The following is a 19,577-nucleotide window of genomic DNA, read 5'->3' as shown; positions in this document are numbered from 1 at the left end:
GGAATGCAACATACTGAAGAATATAATACAAAACAATACAATATGGATAATCCGGCGCCAGCCGTGGTAATTGAGTTGAATTAGTTTGATGTTGTACTTGTGGCATCTTCTCATCTCTGAGAACGACACGGCGGCAGTGGTGCACTCTGCTGAAACTCGGTGGAATGCGGCCGTTTAAATGTTTGCAGAGAAAATGGGAATATCTCAAGATAATAATGAATAATAGAAGATCTACCCAGCGGTTTATTTTGCTATGTGTTTTAATAATATCCGGAGAATTGAAAGTGATCTAAGGCAACACCAAGCAAAAGCAGCTATTTCACTCGATTTCTCTGCTCCTATTTCTGCTTTCTGCTTTCGATTTTTTTCTTTGTTTCTTTTGTTTGTTTTTTCACACATTGCAGTCATTGCACATGAACTCCAAAGTAAACACAGCTTATGGCAAGACTTATCACATTTTCTCATAATGAGTTATTTTAACACCAATAAGCTTGCTGACGTGAACTGCAAACTACTTTTTCGGACTGATCGGAAACAGTGGGACCACCGACAATCGTTCTGTTCTGCAGACGGACAGGAGAGCAAAAATAGTATGTAAAAAATACAAATACCAGTCATATTTAGTGAAGGAGAGGTGTTTGTTACGTTTGATGAAACCTCCCTTTTCAGTTGTGTCAAACTCATTTCCACCGTGGGCCACATCAGAGTTCTGATTTCCCTCACAAGGTCGTTATGAAAATCACCTCAACATATTATAACAAATACACTCTTGATGGCATTTGGATTCTGGAGTCACGGGAAATAGCGACAACCAAAAATGTCTCAAGTATAGCAATATGGTTCAATTTATAATAAGAGGGGATTTGGTGGGGAAAGAAATGCTCGTTATATCTGTGATAGTGAAGAACATTTGCAGTTTTGGCCATAATGTCAACAACAAATCCACGAAACGTGAAGTAAACACGCTTCATTTGCTTTAGCGGGCCGCGAATGATGATGATGTGGCGGGCCGGATCTGGCCCCCGGGCCTTGAGTTTGACACCGACATTTCCTCATTTTGAAATGGCACTGTTGCCGTGGTTATCATTACCTTTCTTTGCTGATTAGCGGCCATTTTCTTGAAGTGACTAAATGTGATTTGAGTTGTCGCGCACCAACTGGCAGAAGCGTCCTTCTGTCTTCAAGGTGCCGTCCGTGTTTTGTCCATTTCAACCTCCGTAGAGTGCCTCTCTCTCTCTAACATGAACTCAAAGGTGTGAATTGCATTTGAAAAAACTTTTTTTGTTTTCATTTTGTCACGCGGGTGTCCAGAAAAGGCCCCTCCTTCTGACAGCTACTTCTGTTTGACCCGGTTTGGTGTCCGCTTTGTCCATATTTGGCTACGACCGCCCCCTTTCCGCTGATCGGTCGCCTCCGTGTGTTTGTTATGTCGACGGCGCCGGCTCGGGAGCGGAGAGCTAGGCGGAGATCTTGGCTAGCGATGTCGATAAGCCGGAGAAGTTCCGACGAGCTGATTGCAGGCCTCGCGGCAGCAAAACGCCTGCGACTCGGGAATGCGCGGACCGTTTCAATTCCTATTTCACATGTTGACTCAGGCAGGGCTCATCTATGGGCTCATCTATCACCTGAGAGACAATATTAGAAAAAGTTGGTTTGGTAAAATATCTCCCCTTTAGTAGCGCGCACGACTGCCCAGCTATGTCTTTTGCCAGCGTGAAAGGAAGAGAAGAACGCGGAGTGAGTGAGAAAGCGCAATTCCTGACATTTACGGCGGCTTGGTATTTTCTTGGAGTCTTTTTCCGCGTCGGAGCGGCCCAAAGCGATGACGTCTGCAAATGAAAACAACGCGCTTATGATGGAAGTGGCAGAAATGGCCGCATGGAATGTGAACTTAATTCCCCCGTCCGTCTCTCTCGCCCCCGCCCGCTTTGCTCAATTTTGGCCGTTGAAATTCTTGACACTTTGCACCTCAGCTGCACGCGAGAGACGAGCTGTTGACCCAGACTTCAAATGTTGGTTTTAATATCGCTGCGCGCTATTGACAGCCGCGGATTCGTCGGCGAGCGTTAGCCGGCGAAGCTCGGCCAAACAAACCGGCGGCGGGGGGGGGGGGGGATGAAAGGCGACCTTTGAACCCGGTGACTTCAGCACTTGAGCTGGATTGTTTTCATCTGACTTTTCTCTGGGTGGCTTCGCTTCAAGCTGCCGGAAGTGGATTTACGAAAACCTGCCGCTTAAACCGATCGGACGCTCGGGTTTGACGTGTCAAGTAGCCGCCAAAGCTGTTGGTAAAAATTCTTCAGGCACCCCGCCCGCACTCGGTCTTCCCCTCCGTGCTAGTCCCTGGCAAATCTTCTCTGAAGTCCGTCTGCTGATCACAGTTGCGTGTGACGTTTCAAAGAGGATTAGCCGAACAAAATGTGATAAAAACTATTTTCACGTGACCCCGCCCCTCCCCAACTGCGACCTAGCGCCGAGGCTCCGCGCGATCCGGACGGAGCGAGCTTTAGCCGCTGATGACCTGGAACGTTCCAAAAAAAAAAAAGGTGGGGTCAGTCATAATTCGGCGGGGGTCAACGGCAATAATTCGGCCCGGCGGGCGCAGGGAGGAGGGAGGCCAGTGAACCGCGAACACACATTGACGATAAGGCAACAATTAAATGATTGGATCCCTTCTGGCAATTCTACAAATTCACAGTTCCTAGAAATGTCTTGTCATTTTTATAGTTGGTCGGGTTCACAAAGTTTGAAAAAATATACGTCCCAACATGGCAAACTCGGATATATATATATATATATTTGATTTATGTATTTTTTGGCATTCAAGTTAAAGGCCAGAGTTTTATTTGAAATCGGTTCCATTTTTGTGTTTGTAGCAATACCCGCACCAAAAATCATTTCTGCAGTATTTCTTCAATTGTTCTTCAATTGTAATTTGGACACAGTCCAAACGTGTCCATCGGAATTTTGTGTCAAAAACACATTTGGATCCTATGCAAATTTCTGTCTGTCAACTATTGTATCTGTCTTGGCTTTTGATGAAGTCGTGACATTTTCGTTTCCCACCGGTGGAAACCAATTTGATGCGATCCATTTGTCGTTTTCTTTGGTGTTCACATTTATTAGAATCGGAATTTGTTGACATCTCGGTGTGGCCAGAAACTGTTTCTATTTTACTCCTGCTTCTACTTTTGGAACCCCCGAAAAATGAATAAATAAATGCTGCCTAAAACAGTCATTTGAGTTGGAAAAACATTATTATTATGGCAACAACGTTAGCACAACAAAGCAAGCGAGTTGTTTGCTCCCAAACAATTTGCCGACTTGTTTTGACTGAGATGTTGAAATTGGGCTTCAATACAAGGGACAAAAGTTCCATAAGCTCTTATTTCTTTGTTGCCAACTTCCACAAAAGCAAAACTTCAAACATTTACTTGAATTACCCAAAACTTGGCATTTTATGGAAGTTTGCTTCCTTGAAATTTTGAGTCGACCCAACTGTTTCGTTTTATTTTGTTTTTACAGTGCACATTTTTGTATCTCACGAGCGGCAATATTCTTTTTTCAGGTCAGTTTTCATTGAGTGTGTTTACTGTACTTGGCAAAATCGAATCTCTTTTTTGCAGTGTTGGTAAAGTTACGACTTTTGCTGTCGCCCACCGGTGGAATGGACATTATACATTTATACTGTGGAGGCCAAACTTTTTTTTTGCGTGCACGACACTGTTTCACGGTTGTCTTCACAGCGCAATGTCGTTCGGCCAACGGAAAAAGCAGTCAAAGTGATTGTTGGACCGTATATGCAATCTGTATAATGCAGTAAATCTAAAAACAAAGTCAAAACATTTTGTTGTATTGTGCACAGTGTTAGGGGGGTAACGAATTACATCAAGTCATTTAATTACAAAATGTTTGCAATTGTGATCCATGACATTATTGGGAGCAAATGCATCATTAGGTGCCAGTTGCTTTAGGAAATTTCCATGATTCCAATTTTAGCTACATTTGGAAAATAGCTGCAGAAGCTCCGATTTTTCAAAGATTCTTGATTATTATTTTTTTTTCCTATCACGTCCCCCTAAAGCAGACCCTTGTGATTGGCTCTCTCTGGTCACATGCCCTTCTGCCCTAGTCCCAAACATGACCTATTTGTCCAAAGATGACCTTGACGCGCCATTTATTAGTTTGTCTGAGATTTTGAAAAGCTTCGACTCATAGTTACACTTTTAAAACACATCAAAGAACATTTGAACAGTTTCACCTTTATAATTTTGGACATTTTGATGGAGCGTCAAGTTTTGTTGTCAGTTTATTATTTGTGTAAAGAATATAACAAATATGCGGTTAATTCCAAACGAATAATCTATGATTTGAATGGCCTTTTTTTCTTCTTTTTTTTTTACAAGGTAACATCCAAGCAGGACCCTTGTAAGCATTCCTTCCAAACGAAGAAAAGTAACGCTACTGTGTGTCCGATATTACTTTTGAGTTCCGCTACTATTCCATGTTCAACCGGGTAACTTGCAACTGCATTTCCCAAGTCATCTTCCCAACACTCGATTGCGCATATACGGTATCATACTACTACTACACTAGTACTTGTAGAACGCGCAGCTGACTACAAGCGTGCGTTACCCGCTGCTATGATTGCATTGTTGTGCGCTGATGACTCGCGGCCAACGTAAATAGCTGTAAGCGCCGCGACGTGTCGACAAAGCAGGCAGGGCTCTTCGCGGCGTGACGAATGGGCGGGCGCGTGCTAATTATTAGCGCGCATAAAAGGTTGCGGTTATTTCCAGACGTGGGCCCCGGCCGCTGGCTAAATGCTGAGCCGTCGCTCTGTGACTTTATCGCTCCATTTTGATGTACGGCCGCGGCGGTACAAAGGAAAGGCGCGGCGACCTTCTGAAGGGGTTACGGCGCTCAACGGGACGCCGTTTGGGCTCGTTCCCGTGCAAGGGCTTCAGACAATAGGCCACTATACCACATGGTGTAATTACTTTGTGTACACACATCTGGAATTAAGCTCCCAGAGGAAGCTAATAGTCTTCAAAAAAAGAAAAAGAAAAAAGAAAGAGGCCAACTGTTTTTGCTCGAGCAAGGGAAAGGAACACATTGCTTGGTCACAAAGTTCGGGTCCAGTCGCAGCGCGAGGCCGGGACCAGATTGCGCGTCGTGCGCCGCCGCCTCTGCTGGCTCCCGCTCGGCCGGCGTCGCGCGTACGGGAGGGACGGCCGCCTCGGGGACTTTGACAACATGCGGCGTCTTGCTTTTCATCGCGCCTCCATTTTGCCCAGCAGATCAGAAGCGCTCGGACCAACAACGAGCCGCGAGGTTGAGCGGGGAAATATTCAGGATGTCAATTAGCGTCCTGGAAATACGCACCCATAAGAACCAGCGGGCGGGGCGTCGTGATCGATTGTGTGGAATCGATCGCACCGCTCGGCCGCCGCCGACGGGGGCGCTGTTGAGTCGCTCAATTAAATGGAGACAGAAAGAAGAACATGAACGCGAACGCGACGACGACTCCTCTGGGCGATATCATTAGGATCAGTGTATCAACACATACATTGATATCAGACATATATTTAAAAGCAACAAATAAATAACTACAGGCGTTTTTGTCAAAGAAATGTAGTCAAAGCAAATTCCTTGAAATATTGAAATAACACTGTGGTACAAATATTTATAACTTTATTGATAGTTTACTTGTACAAGATGTACATTCATATTTTGTGACTCCAAAGAGGCTTGGGGCTAAACAAACAGACATGAATCATGTTTAAGCATGCTAGCGAATGAAATGATAAGCATCGTCACGGGTACAACAAATTCCGCATTTCAAATTCAACCATCCCTGAAAGCTTTGTAAACTCGGACACGCTACATTTAGGTTTTTGTGGGGGGTTTTCTCTTCCCCTCAAGACAACGCACCACAGCCGTGCCCCTAAACCAAAAAAAGCCACACAAAATAAATGCAAAAGAAGCGTACGGCAAAATGCACACTCGTAGTTCAACGCTTTCATTTCAGACAAAAATAATAAATAAAACACACAATTGTTTAATTTAATTGGAGACGTGAACAATTGCAAAGGAGGATTCGAGAGAAGGTGGGCGGGGCATGTAGACCTTGCGAGGGAGGGGCCCACACGTCTCTGACAGCAGTTTGGAAAATGTCCCGAATATTTTGTCCACTTGCCGATGAATGTCCCACACGACATGCAAAGTAAAGCTCATCGTTTTGCAAACAATGCCGATGCTGAGTTTGAGAGTGGTCGATTGTCACGAATGCGATTTGAGCGCAACGCACGACACGGGGGCTTGAGGGAAATTTGTTCTCCAACGCGACAAAATGTACACGGACGGCGGACAAAGTAGAAACTCCCAACAGTGCATGGAAAAAATAACAACCAAAAATCATCGCGTCTCTTTAATCGACTAACTGCTAGCTGTTGAACCTTTTTTCGCTATTTACAGTATTGCACTTAAACTGCACACCATTGCGTTTCAGTTTGACTGATGCCTTCATATTTTCAGAATTACAAAAACCCAAAATGAAAATACAGCGCCTAACAAATGTATTTGACAAAGCACAACCGGCCAGCATCGTCAAGCGACGTCTCCATGTTTGCAGATTTTGGGGTGAAGTGAGGAATTTCTGAGCTCAATTCACATTTTCGAATGAAATTTGAGGGGAAACGCTCGTCAAGGCATCAAGCAAACAAGTTCAAACACTAAAACTCATTTGTCCTCAAAATAGTCTTCATCAATAAATACTTCAGTTTGTTTGAAAATTCATGGATAACAATAATAATGATAGTTTAGCATCAAAAAATCTCATCTTCTTGAGGAGCTTCTTTATAATGTTTCTTTTTATTATTCTAGCAACACATTTCGGGCACCTATGCCAAACTTGACGTCGGTTGACGGGCAAATATATTTGTTAGGCACTGTACAACGCATTTATACCCTTAATCCTTGTTTTGTTTTTGTTTTCTTTTTCTTTTTGACTCAATGGTTTTTTTTTTTTGTGGGTTTTTTTTTTTAAATTTAGTAAAGTAGTATCTTGCTTTTAGTGCCGTTTGTAAACACCCACAACATACGAGACCTGAAATGCAAAGGCCATCTTCACTTCTTCACCCGGGAAAGAAAGAAACAAAAGTCCGAGACGGGAGCGGGACCGAGTCCGGAAAAACAATCCAAATGACAATTGAACAAAAAAAGTCGTGGAAGTCATTGCGTTTGTTACGTCACAAGTCCGTAAGGAGAAGCCAAGCGAGGCCTTCGGGAAGCTTTTCAGGAAGGCCTCCGTGCACGGCGGACGCAGTGGTTGCGATTAAAATTGTTCGAGCCAGAGAGGAGGTCAGGAGCCAGGAGCGGGGGGATGTCGAGGCGCAACCTCCCCCCCCCCCTACCTTACCCCCCCCCCCCCCCCACCCCGACCCGACCCGACCCGACCGTCCTCAACTCTGCCCGTCGCCCGCCGCTTTAAAAGGCGCTAACGTCCTCGGCGTGCGCCGGGCCCTCAGACAGACATCCACATGTGTTTGTACGCTCCCTGGGACGTGAGCTGTGCCTGGAGGGGGCGGAGCCACTGGCCCCGCAGAAGTCCTGCCTGTTGGGCGAAAAGTAAGAGGTGACTTCATTGGTATTTCATTAGCGCTTCGCTGGAAAAGTGGTTTGTTTTGGCAGCTGGTCTTTTGTGACAATTTTCTGGCTCCCCCTCCTCCCTTTTTGGTTCAAAAAAATAAAAATAAAAAAAAGTCTTCCTCCGACTGTTCCTCCCCCCAGAAAATATTCCCGCTCTCCGACTCGCCCCTTTCTCGCTCGGCGTTTGCGTTTAGTTTTAACTGCGAGCGTCACGGCCGTTTCACAGGCTCAGTCTTGCGCGGGAGGCCGTTACGGGCCGCGGGGCCGGAGGGGGGTTAAAGGTGGGGAGGGGCGCCCCGCTGGGGTCAGAGTCCCAGAGCCTCGGCGTGTTTCCTTGCCTTGAGTCGCAGGTCGGCGATGCTGGAGTTCTTGCTGTTGCTTTTGGCGGCCGCCGCCACCGCCGCCGCCGCCGAGGCCGAGTCGGCCAGCGAGGCGATCGGTAGTCCGAAGGGAGGGGGCGGGAACATCAGGTAGGGGGCGTGGGCGGCCAGGTGCGGGTGCAGGTGGGGGTGGGAGTGGGCCACGCCGTCCAGCTGGAGCTGCGCTTGGACCTGTGAGAGTTGACAAAACAACAACAACAAAGTTGCAGATTTGCCAACTTTTGCGCCGAGGGCTGCGTGCACACACATTTTCATTCATTCATCAAACACGCTAAAACCAATCCATCAAGCGTGTTGTTTATTCTCGACCGGTCACAAGTTTGGACACGCTGTCTCAGCTATTCAATTAGAAACCGTGTCCAGACTTTTGGCTGCAAGTGTATCATGCTAGGAACAAGTGCTACAGCGCAGATTGCTCCTGAAGGGGTCATTTTGGGGTGGCACCCCTCTGGAATAGATCCACCCCTGCACTCAACAGATCGCCACATTCAGAAGCAAAATCACAACAACAACGAACGTTCCCAAATCGGACCGTGACGCAGCAGGAAGTGGGAGAAAGCGTCTGTGCCGATGAAACGGGATTGTTTTTACGCAGCACATGAAGACAAATGTCGTTGCTCTTTTGAGTTAGCAAAAGTTTCTTTGCGACTTTGAATAGGCTCCATAAAATCGCTACAAAATGGAAACAATTAGCGGTGGAAGTCATGTGAGGGGCATCGCACACACACACACACACACACACACACATTTTTTCAACATGCACACTTTTCAGTCTACCCCACCACCATGACCGCCCCCCCCCCCCCCCCCCCTTTTTAATTTTATTTTATTTATTTATTTATTTTAAATAGTGTTGCATGTTATTGTGAGTACAGGCGGCTGTAGTGGAAGGAGGCCTGGTCTGACTCAAGGCCAATCCAAAACTGGACCGGATCTGTGCCGAGCCCTCCAAATTCCATCATCGTCGTGGAAATTCGTAGAGCCGATAAATCGACATTTGTCGGGCTTTCCCATACTCAAAAGTTTCGTCCTGGAGAAAATGTGTCTGAAATATAATCAATAATATTCGGCGGAGGTCGTAGACGCGAGCGTCAAAAGTGGCTCCGTAGCGCCGCGCGGAATGCGTTGCAAATTGCTCGAAGCCTGTTCAACTTGAGAGCCGCAAATTTGCCGAAAAGCCGCAAAAATGATGAAAGTTCGGTTTGAAGCGGCCCTTTTAGGGACGTTGGGCCATTTCCCACGGCTCTCTCGCAAACTAAAACTAATTAGCAAAACTCACTTGAGATTTTCCCACTGATTCTCAGCGGACTATATTTTTATGAGGAAAGTATGTTTTTGCATTGACTCATTTGAATATTTGAATGGTTAAGGATGCTGAAAGTGCAAGAATGTTTGTTGAGGTTTTTCCAACAGCTGATAGATGTGACGATGCAACGATGATCGCAGATGTTTTTTCCCTCCAGAATATCAAATATGAAGTGATCGCCGTATCGGAAGATTTTGGGGTCGCCGCCTCGAACGAGCCCGCAATGGCAACTGCTTGAGAGCCTTTTCACAGGAACAAGTGTGTGCGCGTGTGCGTGATGAGCTTAGGCTTCGCAGTGTGAAACAATTCAAACGGAACCTCAAACGTTGGCCCCTCAAAGCTGTTGCTCCGCGTGTTTTCAAAGAAAATAGCCACAAGCCTCAACGCAACCTCCAGACCCTTTTTTTTTCTTTCATTTCATTTATTGTCAGTTATTCTAAAAGTGAATGAATCTCTCTCTCTCTCTCTCACACACACACACACACACACACACACGCATATCCAATAGCATCGTCGGGAATCAAAGTGATTCTGGATTTGCTTAATTCAGTCCGCCGTTATACGCTTTTATAAATATGCCGTCTTGTTATGCTGATTATGTATTCCATTGCATAAATAAACAATTTTCTGCACTTAAAGGATGCTGACATATTTGGAGTTATAAAGATTTCTCAAGACATATTCCTGAGTCAAAGAGAGAAAAGAGGCCGTCAGGGGCGCAGCGTATCCCTTTTCGCATTCTGGTAATGATTTGGTAAAAGAAGGAGGTGAAAACCAAGAGTGTGCTAAAAACGGAGAAGAAGAGGAAGTCGATATTTTTTTTGTATCGAATGAACAGATATAAACAACCTAGGGGATTTCCATTAGACATAGAAGAAGAAGAAGAAGGAAAGAAAAAGAAGACGACGACGTTGCCGTTTGTGATTTGTCTCAAACGGCACATGAACAAGCGGGAACCTATTTTGTGCTCTGTATTTCTAACGCAAATAGAATCTTTCGCTTGACCGCGTACCTTTTTGTTTGTTTGTTTGTTTGTTTGTTTTCAACCCTTTTTTATCCTGAAGTGCTGCAAATGAAAGTGGAAGTTGGACACTGTTAGCACTTAGCGTTGCTACGCACCTCAAGGGCAAACAAACATTGTGACCGACTGATTAAAAAGTACATGACATCACTTTTTGGGAGGGTGGTGGCAGCACCTTAACAAAAAACAGATGGTCCAACTGTCCCATGAAAAACAGCTATTTCCATATTTCCAAAATCTTCTTGTTGTGTTTCAGAGAAAGACGAAACAACTACAAGTTTGGGGATAGATTCTTTCTATTTGGCAAAATGCAGCTGAACCTTTACGAGCTTTTCAGCCGGGCAGGTTGTTTTGCGTTCAGGGGCGTCAAACGGCGGGGGGGGCGTAGGGGTAATGGCCCCGACCATTTTTGGGGCCGCAGGCTGTTAGACAACATTTTGGCGAAGGAAATGTTCGTCCAACCGTGCAAGGTGGCGGACAAGATCTCGTTTTGGTCGTTGGGCGGACCGGCGTGCATCGGCGCATTTAAAAGCGGGACGCCTGCGCTGGCGCGGGCGCGGCCACGCCCGACTCCAAGCCCGTCCGATCGAAGCGGCTCCTCTCGTTCCCTTTCAAAGCGAGGCAAATAGTCTCTACTTGCGGAAGAGGACGCGGCGATCGGTGCGCGCCGGGAGCATCGGACGTCGCCGCGGGGACCCTTATTAAATACAGAACGAGGCGGTGAAAGAAACGCGAGCGACTTCGATATGTCCGCCGGCCTCATTGATTGGGTATTACATGATTATTTTTAACCTGCGCGCGCGTGTGTGTGGATGAGGTGATTGATTTACACTTTGTAAAGCACTTTGAGGAGCATTACACTATTTGAAAAGTGCTCAGTCAATAAAATGTCATCGATCGATCTACATCCCCTCCGACAATTGTTGGTTCCCCCGCCCATTTTATTTCCTAACGACTTCCATTTTCCATTGTGTGTAGGGCTGTCATCACCAGTGTGACGATGACTACAGAACAGGAAGCGGAACGTAGCCGGAGCGAAGGGAAATCGCCGCTCGGTCCGCTCGTCAATCAAAAGTGGACGTGCGCGACAACAAAAATCAACAACACCCCCGAACAATAATCAATAACGGACAGACATTGCAACAGAAAGGCAAAATACGCAGAGAAATAAAGGCCCAAAAGTGTTGATTTCATGGCTACGTCTCAGTAGACGCTTTTTTTCCTCGCTGTGTCGCCGTTCACCAATTGCAGATTGATTTTCATATTCATGTCGCGGCGGCTTGCTTCCAAAAAGCACCCAAACTCACTCGAGCAATGGCTAAAAACCGAAACCTCAAAACGACCGAATGACGGCTCGTGACTTGAAAAACCCGCAAGTCGCTTTTCGATACAAGCGACGGGAAGTTTCGAGTGGCGGGACGTACACGCGGCGGCGGCGACGACTTCCCGCCACTTTGGGCGGCGCTTGAGGTTTCGCGGGTGCGGGCGGGCCGGCCTACCTGCTGGAAGGGCATCCGGAGGGCGCCCATGTTGACGTAGGGCGCCACCCTGCAGGCGTCCAGGTGGCTGCCGCCGCCCAAGATCACCCCTGGAGAGAAGGGAAAGATGTCTGTCAGACAGCCAGACAGTTGGCGTTACGTGAGATGGGAGGGAGCACTTGTCTTCAATTTTGTCACACTGCGCTTCGCGGTTGCAAGAGGCCCAAAAGCACACGTTTACCTTTGTGCATCTGGTTTTCTTGTTTTCGACATTTTGCTCTCCTGTTTTGAAACCAAACCTGCGGTTGGGGAGGGGAAAAGCAAATTCACAATTAGAGAGCAAAAAATAAGATGACTCACAAACATGATAGTATTTCTTTCTTTCTTTCTTTCTTTCTTTCTTTCTTTCTTTCTTTCTTTCTTTCTTTCTTTCTTTCTTTCTTTCTTTCTTGATATAATTTCTTTTTTTTTTGAAGTCCCTGGAGGGGAACCTTTGGCTCACCGGCCCAAAACTCTGAAACTCTTCAAATTTGGATGTGCCTTCAAACCGCACAAAAATGTTCCACAATTGCATCAGCGTCGACACGTTTTATATTTTCATATTATATTCCTAATAAATATGCGGCCACACGTGGATGTAGAAAAAAAATGTGCTTGCTAAAATGCTTCATAGAATGTATCAACAAATGTTTAACATGCATGTAAAGACGTTGGGCAGTACAATTACAATATTATTACATTGTAATTGATTGTGATTGGAATGAGTTGCAGCGGAAGGTTCGAAGCGTTTTTGTTCTTTTGTTGAGTGAAGTGTGTCCAAACTTGACGTGTACACACTCACGTGAAATGAAAATGACCTTTCGCCAATGAGTAGCCTTGCAAATGTTAACAAAATCAACCTGTTGGTATTTTCTAAACATTGTGGCCTCGTTTTTTTTTTTTTTTTTTCGTGGGGGGGGGTAGGGGAATTTTCATTTGAAACGGCGTCTACTTGGGATCTGTGGCCAAATCGAACCGGGAAAGTTTTGCCCAGCGCTCTTGTGCGATTATGAATCTGCATCAAGCTCGTTTGTCGTCTACGGTAGCCCCTCCCCCTCGTACCCCCGCAATGAATTCCGATCGACGATGTCGCAATCGAGCAACGATTCGCCAAGCGAAGTGCAAAACATTGAATTGAAAGATGCTTCCTATTGTTTGGTTGCGACTTTTTTGCGTCATTCGAGGCCACTCAGTCACGCGCCCTAATTTCGTCTCATCCCATCTCGTGTCTCTTTTTCTTTGACATTTCATTGGGCACGAGCCCCCGTATTCGCGCCGAACGAACGAGCGGCAGCCTCTCGTAACTTTCGATTGCATCCAAAAGTGCACCGAGGAGCAAGAACGAGAATTTGCTTTTGGGTTTCGGGGGGAGGGAAGCAAAATTGCCCCGAGCGGGTCCTTTGCGCAGCTGAAGCAGCAGCACCACAATGGCCTCGCAGACTTCAACCCTCACCATCACGCCTCGTTCATGCAAACGTGTCCTGGTTTTTTTTCACGGAAAGTCGAAAAGAAAATCCAACATTTCAGTGTCATTTAAGATGCCCGTTTTGCGAAAGCAGCGAGTGTAAATTCCATTGATAGAAATATAATAAATCAATCCAAATAAATAAGGGCGCTGAAAAAAAATCCTTGGAATTGATTGAATTCGAACACGTGCTCAACTCACCTTTAAGATTTGATTATTTTCGAGGAAAATGACGTCAGTTTAGCGCATTAGAATCATGTTGCTGTTCGAAGGTGATGATTATTGTTTGCGCATTTGCGTCTTTGGATGCTTCTGCGGTTTCGGAGCGAGGAAACCCGGGCGACGTCATCCGGTTACTTGCGCGATTTGTGATTTTGTCGCGTCGAACGCAACGAACGATGTCAGCTGATGATCTTTTTTTTTGTTTTTTTGGTGTTTTTTTTAAGGGCGAGACGGGCGTCTTTGCACATTTGCGCTCGTCGGCCGCCGCCGCCGCACCTGCACGCGCGCCTCCGAGAGGCCGAGGCGCTGGCTGAGCTCCTCGCGCATGAAGGCGTCCGGGTAGTGCGTCTCGTCGAACAGGCGCTCGAGCTCGTTGAGCTGCTCCAGCGTGAAGTTGGTGCGACTCCTGCGCTGCTTGAGTTTGCCCTGCGCGTCCTCGTCCTCCGACTTGACCTCGTCCTTCTTGCCGCCGCCGCCGCCGCCGCCGCCGCCGCCGCCGTTCTTGTCCTTGCCGCACTCGAAGATGCCTGCGCCGGCGACATCGCTTGTTAATATTAGGAAACGCGTTACTGCGAAATTTGACACACACACACACACACACACACACACACACTCGGGGCCGCTATTCGTTGCTGAGCTAAATAGAATTTTGGATGCGAAAAAATAAAGCCGCTCGTTGTTTCAGGCTGGCCAACAAAATGAATTTTGTTTTATATTCGCGCATTTTTCAGTGAGCAAATAACGCCGCTGTGTTGATGCGCCGCATTATTTTATTTTTTTTAAATGACGATTTATCGTGCTCATTTTCATCCTTCCACTATATATATTTGTTTTTTTTTTACAACTCGCTTGAATTACTGCACGCATAGAAATATAGAAAAACAATTCTCCGATCATTTCAACTCAATTGTTCCATTTTTCTTCGGTTGTGTCGAACCATTTCAAATAAGGAGCGCGGCTACTTGCAAATGGCAGCAGCGATCGTATCCGTCCCGCTTTTGCAAAATGTTCTCCGCGTTTGCGTTCAAAGGCAGAAGATTATTTTCCAGGGGGGGGAAAAGTGGCAAATGACGCCGGGCGCTCACATTTGAATCTCGCGCAACCCAAAAAAACGCGTCGTTGTTGTTTGTCAATGCACAGAACTAGAAATATAGCCGGACAGGAAAGAATCCCATAAGTTCTCACATGGATGTTCTATGACCGCTCATTTCGAATTTCGAATTTCGAACTTGGTTCCACTTTCTTCCAAAATCATACAAATGACATATGACATATGCGCAGCGATGTTGAGCCGTAACCTTCTTTCCCCATTTCGATGTAACAAAATCAATGAGCGCGTGCTTGTTTGGCCGTTCACGTGCATTTCTTTCCGGAGGGCGACAAAAAGGTTGAGACGATGAACATTCGTCCTCGGTTCCACGCGTGGGAAGCAGCGAAGTTTCGAGTTCGGTCGCGGTTTTGGCGACGAATGCGAAGTCATCGAGCGATTGCGATTGCGATTGCGATTGCGATTGTCGTGTGTTCGTTTCGGTTGACCTTCTGCGGGCCGCGCGACGTGGAAGTCCTTCAGCTTGTCCTTGTCCATGTCCACGTGCTCCTTGTAGACGTGCAGCGGGCAGTGCGCGGCCTCGCTCAAGTCGTGCTCGGCGGGGGGGCTCCCGTGGCGGCCCAGGCCGGAGGTCTCCAGAACCTCCCGGTACGTGATGGCCTCCTTGCTGCTCTCTTTGCTCTTCGCCTCGAACGACTTGGACACGAACGCCGTCAGCTCCTCCATGACTCGCACTTCCGTTCGGTCGGGGTGGGGTGGGGCGGGGTGGGGGTATGGGTACGGGTACGGGTGGGGGGGGGGGGGGCTGTGGGTTGGGGGGGGGGGGGGGGAGGAAGGAAAGGAGAAAAAAAAAAAAAAAAAAAAAGCCCCCACTCACCCCGATCCCTCTGCTCCTCCCGGCGTTGGCGAAATGGAAAATAAAGGAGCAAAAAAGAAAGAATGCAAATGGAGAAAGCAATCCAGGCGCAGCGAGGGCTCCGTGCTGCCTCGCACGAGGACGGAAGGAGGCGAGGAGGCGAGGAGGCGAGGGGGCGAGGAGGCGAGGAGGCGAGGAGGCGAGATGGCTCCTGCTGTTGGGAGTTTTTGGAGAGGCCGCTATTTATAGCGGCTGCAGACCACCGCCCCCTTTCCTCTCTGCGTGCGTGTGCGTGCGGTGCAATTAAAGCCCCCCCCCCCCCCCCCCCCCCCCCACACACACACAAACTACACCCACCCTCTCCTCGTCTCCTCTCCTCTCTGTCTCGCTTTTTTATTTCTTGATTTCCTTTTTTTAAACTCCACTAATCAACGATGAACTGATAGAGGCGCTTAACGGATTCAATTTGGGGGGGGGGGGGGGGGGGCTCATCGAAAATGCCCACCGTGGCTCTTTTCATGCTGCAAGGTCATTAAAACATAAGTGTTAAATAACAGCAAAATGTCCACAAACATTTGAATTGTTAGCTGTTTGATTTCGATCTTTATTGGGAAGCCACTGCGCACGCGCGCCATCAGGATCATTATTAAAACTAAAACTAAAACTAAAAATAACCAAACATCTTCATTTGTAAATATTATTTGGCGGCTGTATTATTCCGATGAGTGCCGTCGCTATTTCATTGTTTTACTGAACGTTTCGTCACGTTTATCTCCATACGGAGCGTTCAATCTACTTGATTTGCGATGTGACTGAACTAAAGACCCAACCCTGCACCGAATGCATCTTTGCTTCGTGTCATGTTTGTAAAGTTTTCTTCAAATCGTTTGGGAAAATATCCTTTTTTTCTGCGTCATTTTGTCAAATGTACAACAGCAAATAGTTTCTTTGTATTGTTGGGATTTGTGTCGATCGATTCGTCCTCGTGCTTTTGCGTTTCTATCGCACATTTTTATGAAAGGACACAACGTCGAAAGGTTCAAATGCGAAGAGAATCCGTCAAGAATTTCATATTTGTTGGCGTGAATCCTTGTAGTTGGCGGTCAATTTGCTACGCACGCACGCACGCACGCACGCGTTATTATGTGTGCGCGTGTGATAAATGTCGCTTGCGCGAAGTGGACTTCGATCGCGCGCGCGCGCGCGCCGAAAAGGCCGGCAGAGGCGCGCGCTCGCGCGGGTCCGCCACCGTGGGCGCGCGCGCGCCCGCCCGCCAGCACGCACGCGACGTCTCCGGTCGCGGCTCCTCTGCTGCCGTCTCACGACGCGCTCGGACGTCAGACACGCAGAAACACCTTTTTGAAATGATTTGGTGTTTGGGTTTTATTTTGCCGCTGTTACTAAATGCTCTTAAAGGCGCCGCAGCAGCCGCAGCGGCCGCAGCCGCAGCTTGTGTCGCCCGCGCGCTCGAAGCAACACCCGACGAAAAGGTTAAGCACTCAAATCGACGTCGATAAAAGGTAACAATCGTGCTTCGACTTGATTGACGCTATTCCATTTTCCCGATGCATGTGAAATGAAATGCGATCAACTTGAAGGCCCGCCCGCCCGCCGCCACCTGAAGCGGACGTGAACGCCACACCTTCAACTCTTCTTTTCTTGTGCAGAATGCTTCGAGGAGACTCCATTGTCGTATTTTTTAATTTCGGCAACCTTCTTCCTTCTTCCTTCTTCCTGCTGCTGCCGCACGTCTTCTCATCATTATTGTTATTATTATTATTATTATTATTATTATTGTTGTTGTTGTTGTTATGCCTATCAATATCCAATTATAATTACGCCCGCCCTAATGTATGAATACAGAAAAACGATGATTTAAATGGCACGGATATTTTTTTTAAAAAAATGAAAGATGAAATCATACTTCATGACAAATATCTGTAATGGAATGGGTTGAATGTTTGTGTTCTCAATCGGATTTCGGTCGACTCTTCCAAATTCATAGTGAATTCCGATATCATGACTTGGTTATAATGCGTCATGATGAGCGGCGCAGACACACTCGAAGCAAAAAGTGCTTCGTGTCCAGTTGCACGCCGGAAAATCATCCAATGCTTGAATGCATTTGACACCTTTTCAAATTGAAATTCAACAGACCCCCCCCCCCCCCCCCCCCCCCCCCCCCCCCCCCCCCCCCCCCCCCCCCCCCCCCAGTGCAGTGCAGTGCAACGCTAAATGTTGGCCTTTGTTCAGCCGCCCTCCGAAACCAACGAACACACGCGGATGTGACCCCGCCGAGCAGCTTGCGAGCGCGCCGAGGAATTCCTCCTCCTCCGCCCGTCGGAACCGAACGTCAGCGCTCGTCGAAGGAACGAAAAAAAGAAATCGGGAGTTTGGCGGCGGTGGACAACCTACGGCGCAGGGGCCACGTGTAGGCCACGTGAGCTTTTCAACGGGCCGTTATGCAATTCTAAAGACAGATGTCACGCAGCTCGTTGTACATAATAATAATCATCTGGCAGGTCATAGTTCACATCACAGTTTTACTCCCACCGCGTGCTTGAAACGCATTTAACCGACTCTACGCAACTCTAAATTCAGACTTTCCTGTGTGCTATAAAAACTCATTTAAAAAAAAAGAATCGCTTATGGCGAAAAAAAAAAAAAAAGCAGGCGCACGATGTTAGAAAATCAGCATCGGAGCACATTAGCGTCGCTATCGCCGATCTCGCAGCGTCGAGCGGATTTTTACGAGGGGTAGCGAAAAATGTCGCTTCGGCCTGTCCTCCTCCTGGCATCCATTTTGGAAATGACATCATTGTCGGAGGCCCAAGAATTTTGGCAAGGGAACCAACCACCTACGAAACCTTTTCAGAAGGTCGCAACATGTGGTTGGGGAAGCCGCAATAAGCTCCAGCGCGGTCCAAAGCGGGTGTCCGGGACCGAAGGCCAAGAACCAGAGTCGGGCACTTTGTCCCAGCATTCGAGGACCTGAAGACGATCTGCCGCTCCTTCGGCTCTCGTTGTTGGCCTTCGATCCCGGACGCCCGCTTTCTGACCGCGGCTTCCCCCCCCAGACACGTTTTGCAACCTCCTGATCATGTTTAGTGGCGGTTTCCCCTCCCAGACAAGAAATTCAATCACACTTTTCCGCTTCTGATGAGCATCGTGTCCGAAATGGCCGACAGGCCCAAACAAATGTTTCTGCAACGTACCTTGAAACTGGTATTTAAACGTCACCCTGTGACATTTTCAGGGAAAAAAAACACCAAATCTATTATTTGTCGGTGACATGAACTCAGGCTCACAACCTTGCGAGCGGCCCTGGTGTCGGATATTCGCCGCTTTGAATCCCTCGCGCCGACGTTCGAGACGGTCCCGAGTGCGGCGCCGGGTTGTCGCGAAGCGGGCCCCGACGCGGTTTGGATCGCTGACGTTTGGAACGTGTCCGCAGTCGTTGATCAAATTCGGCTTTCCGCATGAGGAATGAATGAACATAAAAAAAAAAAACTAATCATAAATCCTTAAGAATATGTGACTTGTCCATGTTTTATTATTAGCTATAGCTTGCGCTACACCGTACACGTGGCGAGATATTTTATAGACTGCAGTTGTTGATGTATTTCCGCTTCCCGACCGAGGACGAAGTCAAGCATGAAGATGTTCGAAACAAATCACAATCATTCTAATAATAATAAAAACAACCTCTACACCGCCCCCGTATAGGTCATCACACGCAATCTTTCTGTACTTACTTGTGGATATATTTCAGCTTTACGCCTGACGAAGAGGAGATACATTTGGACTTTACACTACAGCTGACAGTACATTTTCTGTCGTTATTGATACAATTCAGCTTTCGCTCTCATGAACCACCGTCTCTGCGGGGGTCTTGAGCTGCGCTTACATATACTTTACTTGTCATGTGTACACTATTTCGTCAACTACAGCTTACGGTATAGTTCAGCAGTTGTTGATATATGTCTGGTTTGCACGCGACAACAGAGAGGAACATTTCGACTTTCGACTCTAAACTTGAGTCCACTTCACCTGTACCGAATATGTTATCAGTTACGGCCGACAATATCTCTTTCTGTAGTGATTGATACATT

At 47.2% G+C, this 19,577-nt stretch overlaps 1 protein-coding gene across 2 annotated transcripts; it reads right to left on the bottom strand.

Annotated features, from left to right (window-relative positions):
• Positions 1-7,436: 7,436 nt before the first annotated feature.
• shox (shox homeobox) lies at positions 7,437-15,362 on the bottom strand. 2 transcript variants are annotated; one of them, XM_061691826.1, is made up of 6 exons: positions 15,098-15,362; positions 13,838-14,088; positions 12,077-12,134; positions 11,857-11,966; positions 7,989-8,201; positions 7,437-7,615 (listed from the first exon to the last, which is right to left on the bottom strand). In XM_061691826.1, exons 1-6 carry the CDS (start codon positions 15,333-15,335, stop codon positions 7,526-7,528), a joined length of 960 nt encoding a protein of 319 aa, XP_061547810.1. In that variant the 5' UTR covers positions 15,336-15,362; the 3' UTR covers positions 7,437-7,525. The 2 variants fall into 2 exon arrangements, with proteins under 2 accessions (XP_061547810.1, XP_061547811.1); XM_061691827.1 differs by having other exon boundaries at positions 11,857-11,945.
• Between the last annotated feature and the right edge of the window lie 4,215 nt (positions 15,363-19,577).

This window comes from Phycodurus eques, chromosome 12 (assembly GCF_024500275.1).
Source record: "Phycodurus eques isolate BA_2022a chromosome 12, UOR_Pequ_1.1, whole genome shotgun sequence".
Taxonomy (NCBI): Eukaryota; Metazoa; Chordata; class Actinopteri; order Syngnathiformes; family Syngnathidae; genus Phycodurus; species Phycodurus eques.
The sequence above is the reverse complement of the archived record's forward strand: the minus strand, read 5'-3'. Positions and strand labels throughout refer to the sequence as shown.

Bases quoted from the DNA above. Each gene is read 5' to 3' on its own strand.
- shox (XM_061691826.1), bottom strand. From the start codon at position 15,335: ATGGAGGAGCTGACGGCGTTCGTGTCCAAGTCGTTCGAGGCGAAGAGC. The intron at 11,967-12,076 runs GTAAACGTGTGC...GCTGTCTGACAG, and splicing joins AGAAAACCAGATGCACAAAG to ACATCTTTCCCTTCTCTCCA. The intron at 7,616-7,988 runs GCAAGGAAACAC...TTCGCCCAACAG, and splicing joins TCGCCGACCTGCGACTCAAG to GCAGGACTTCTGCGGGGCCA.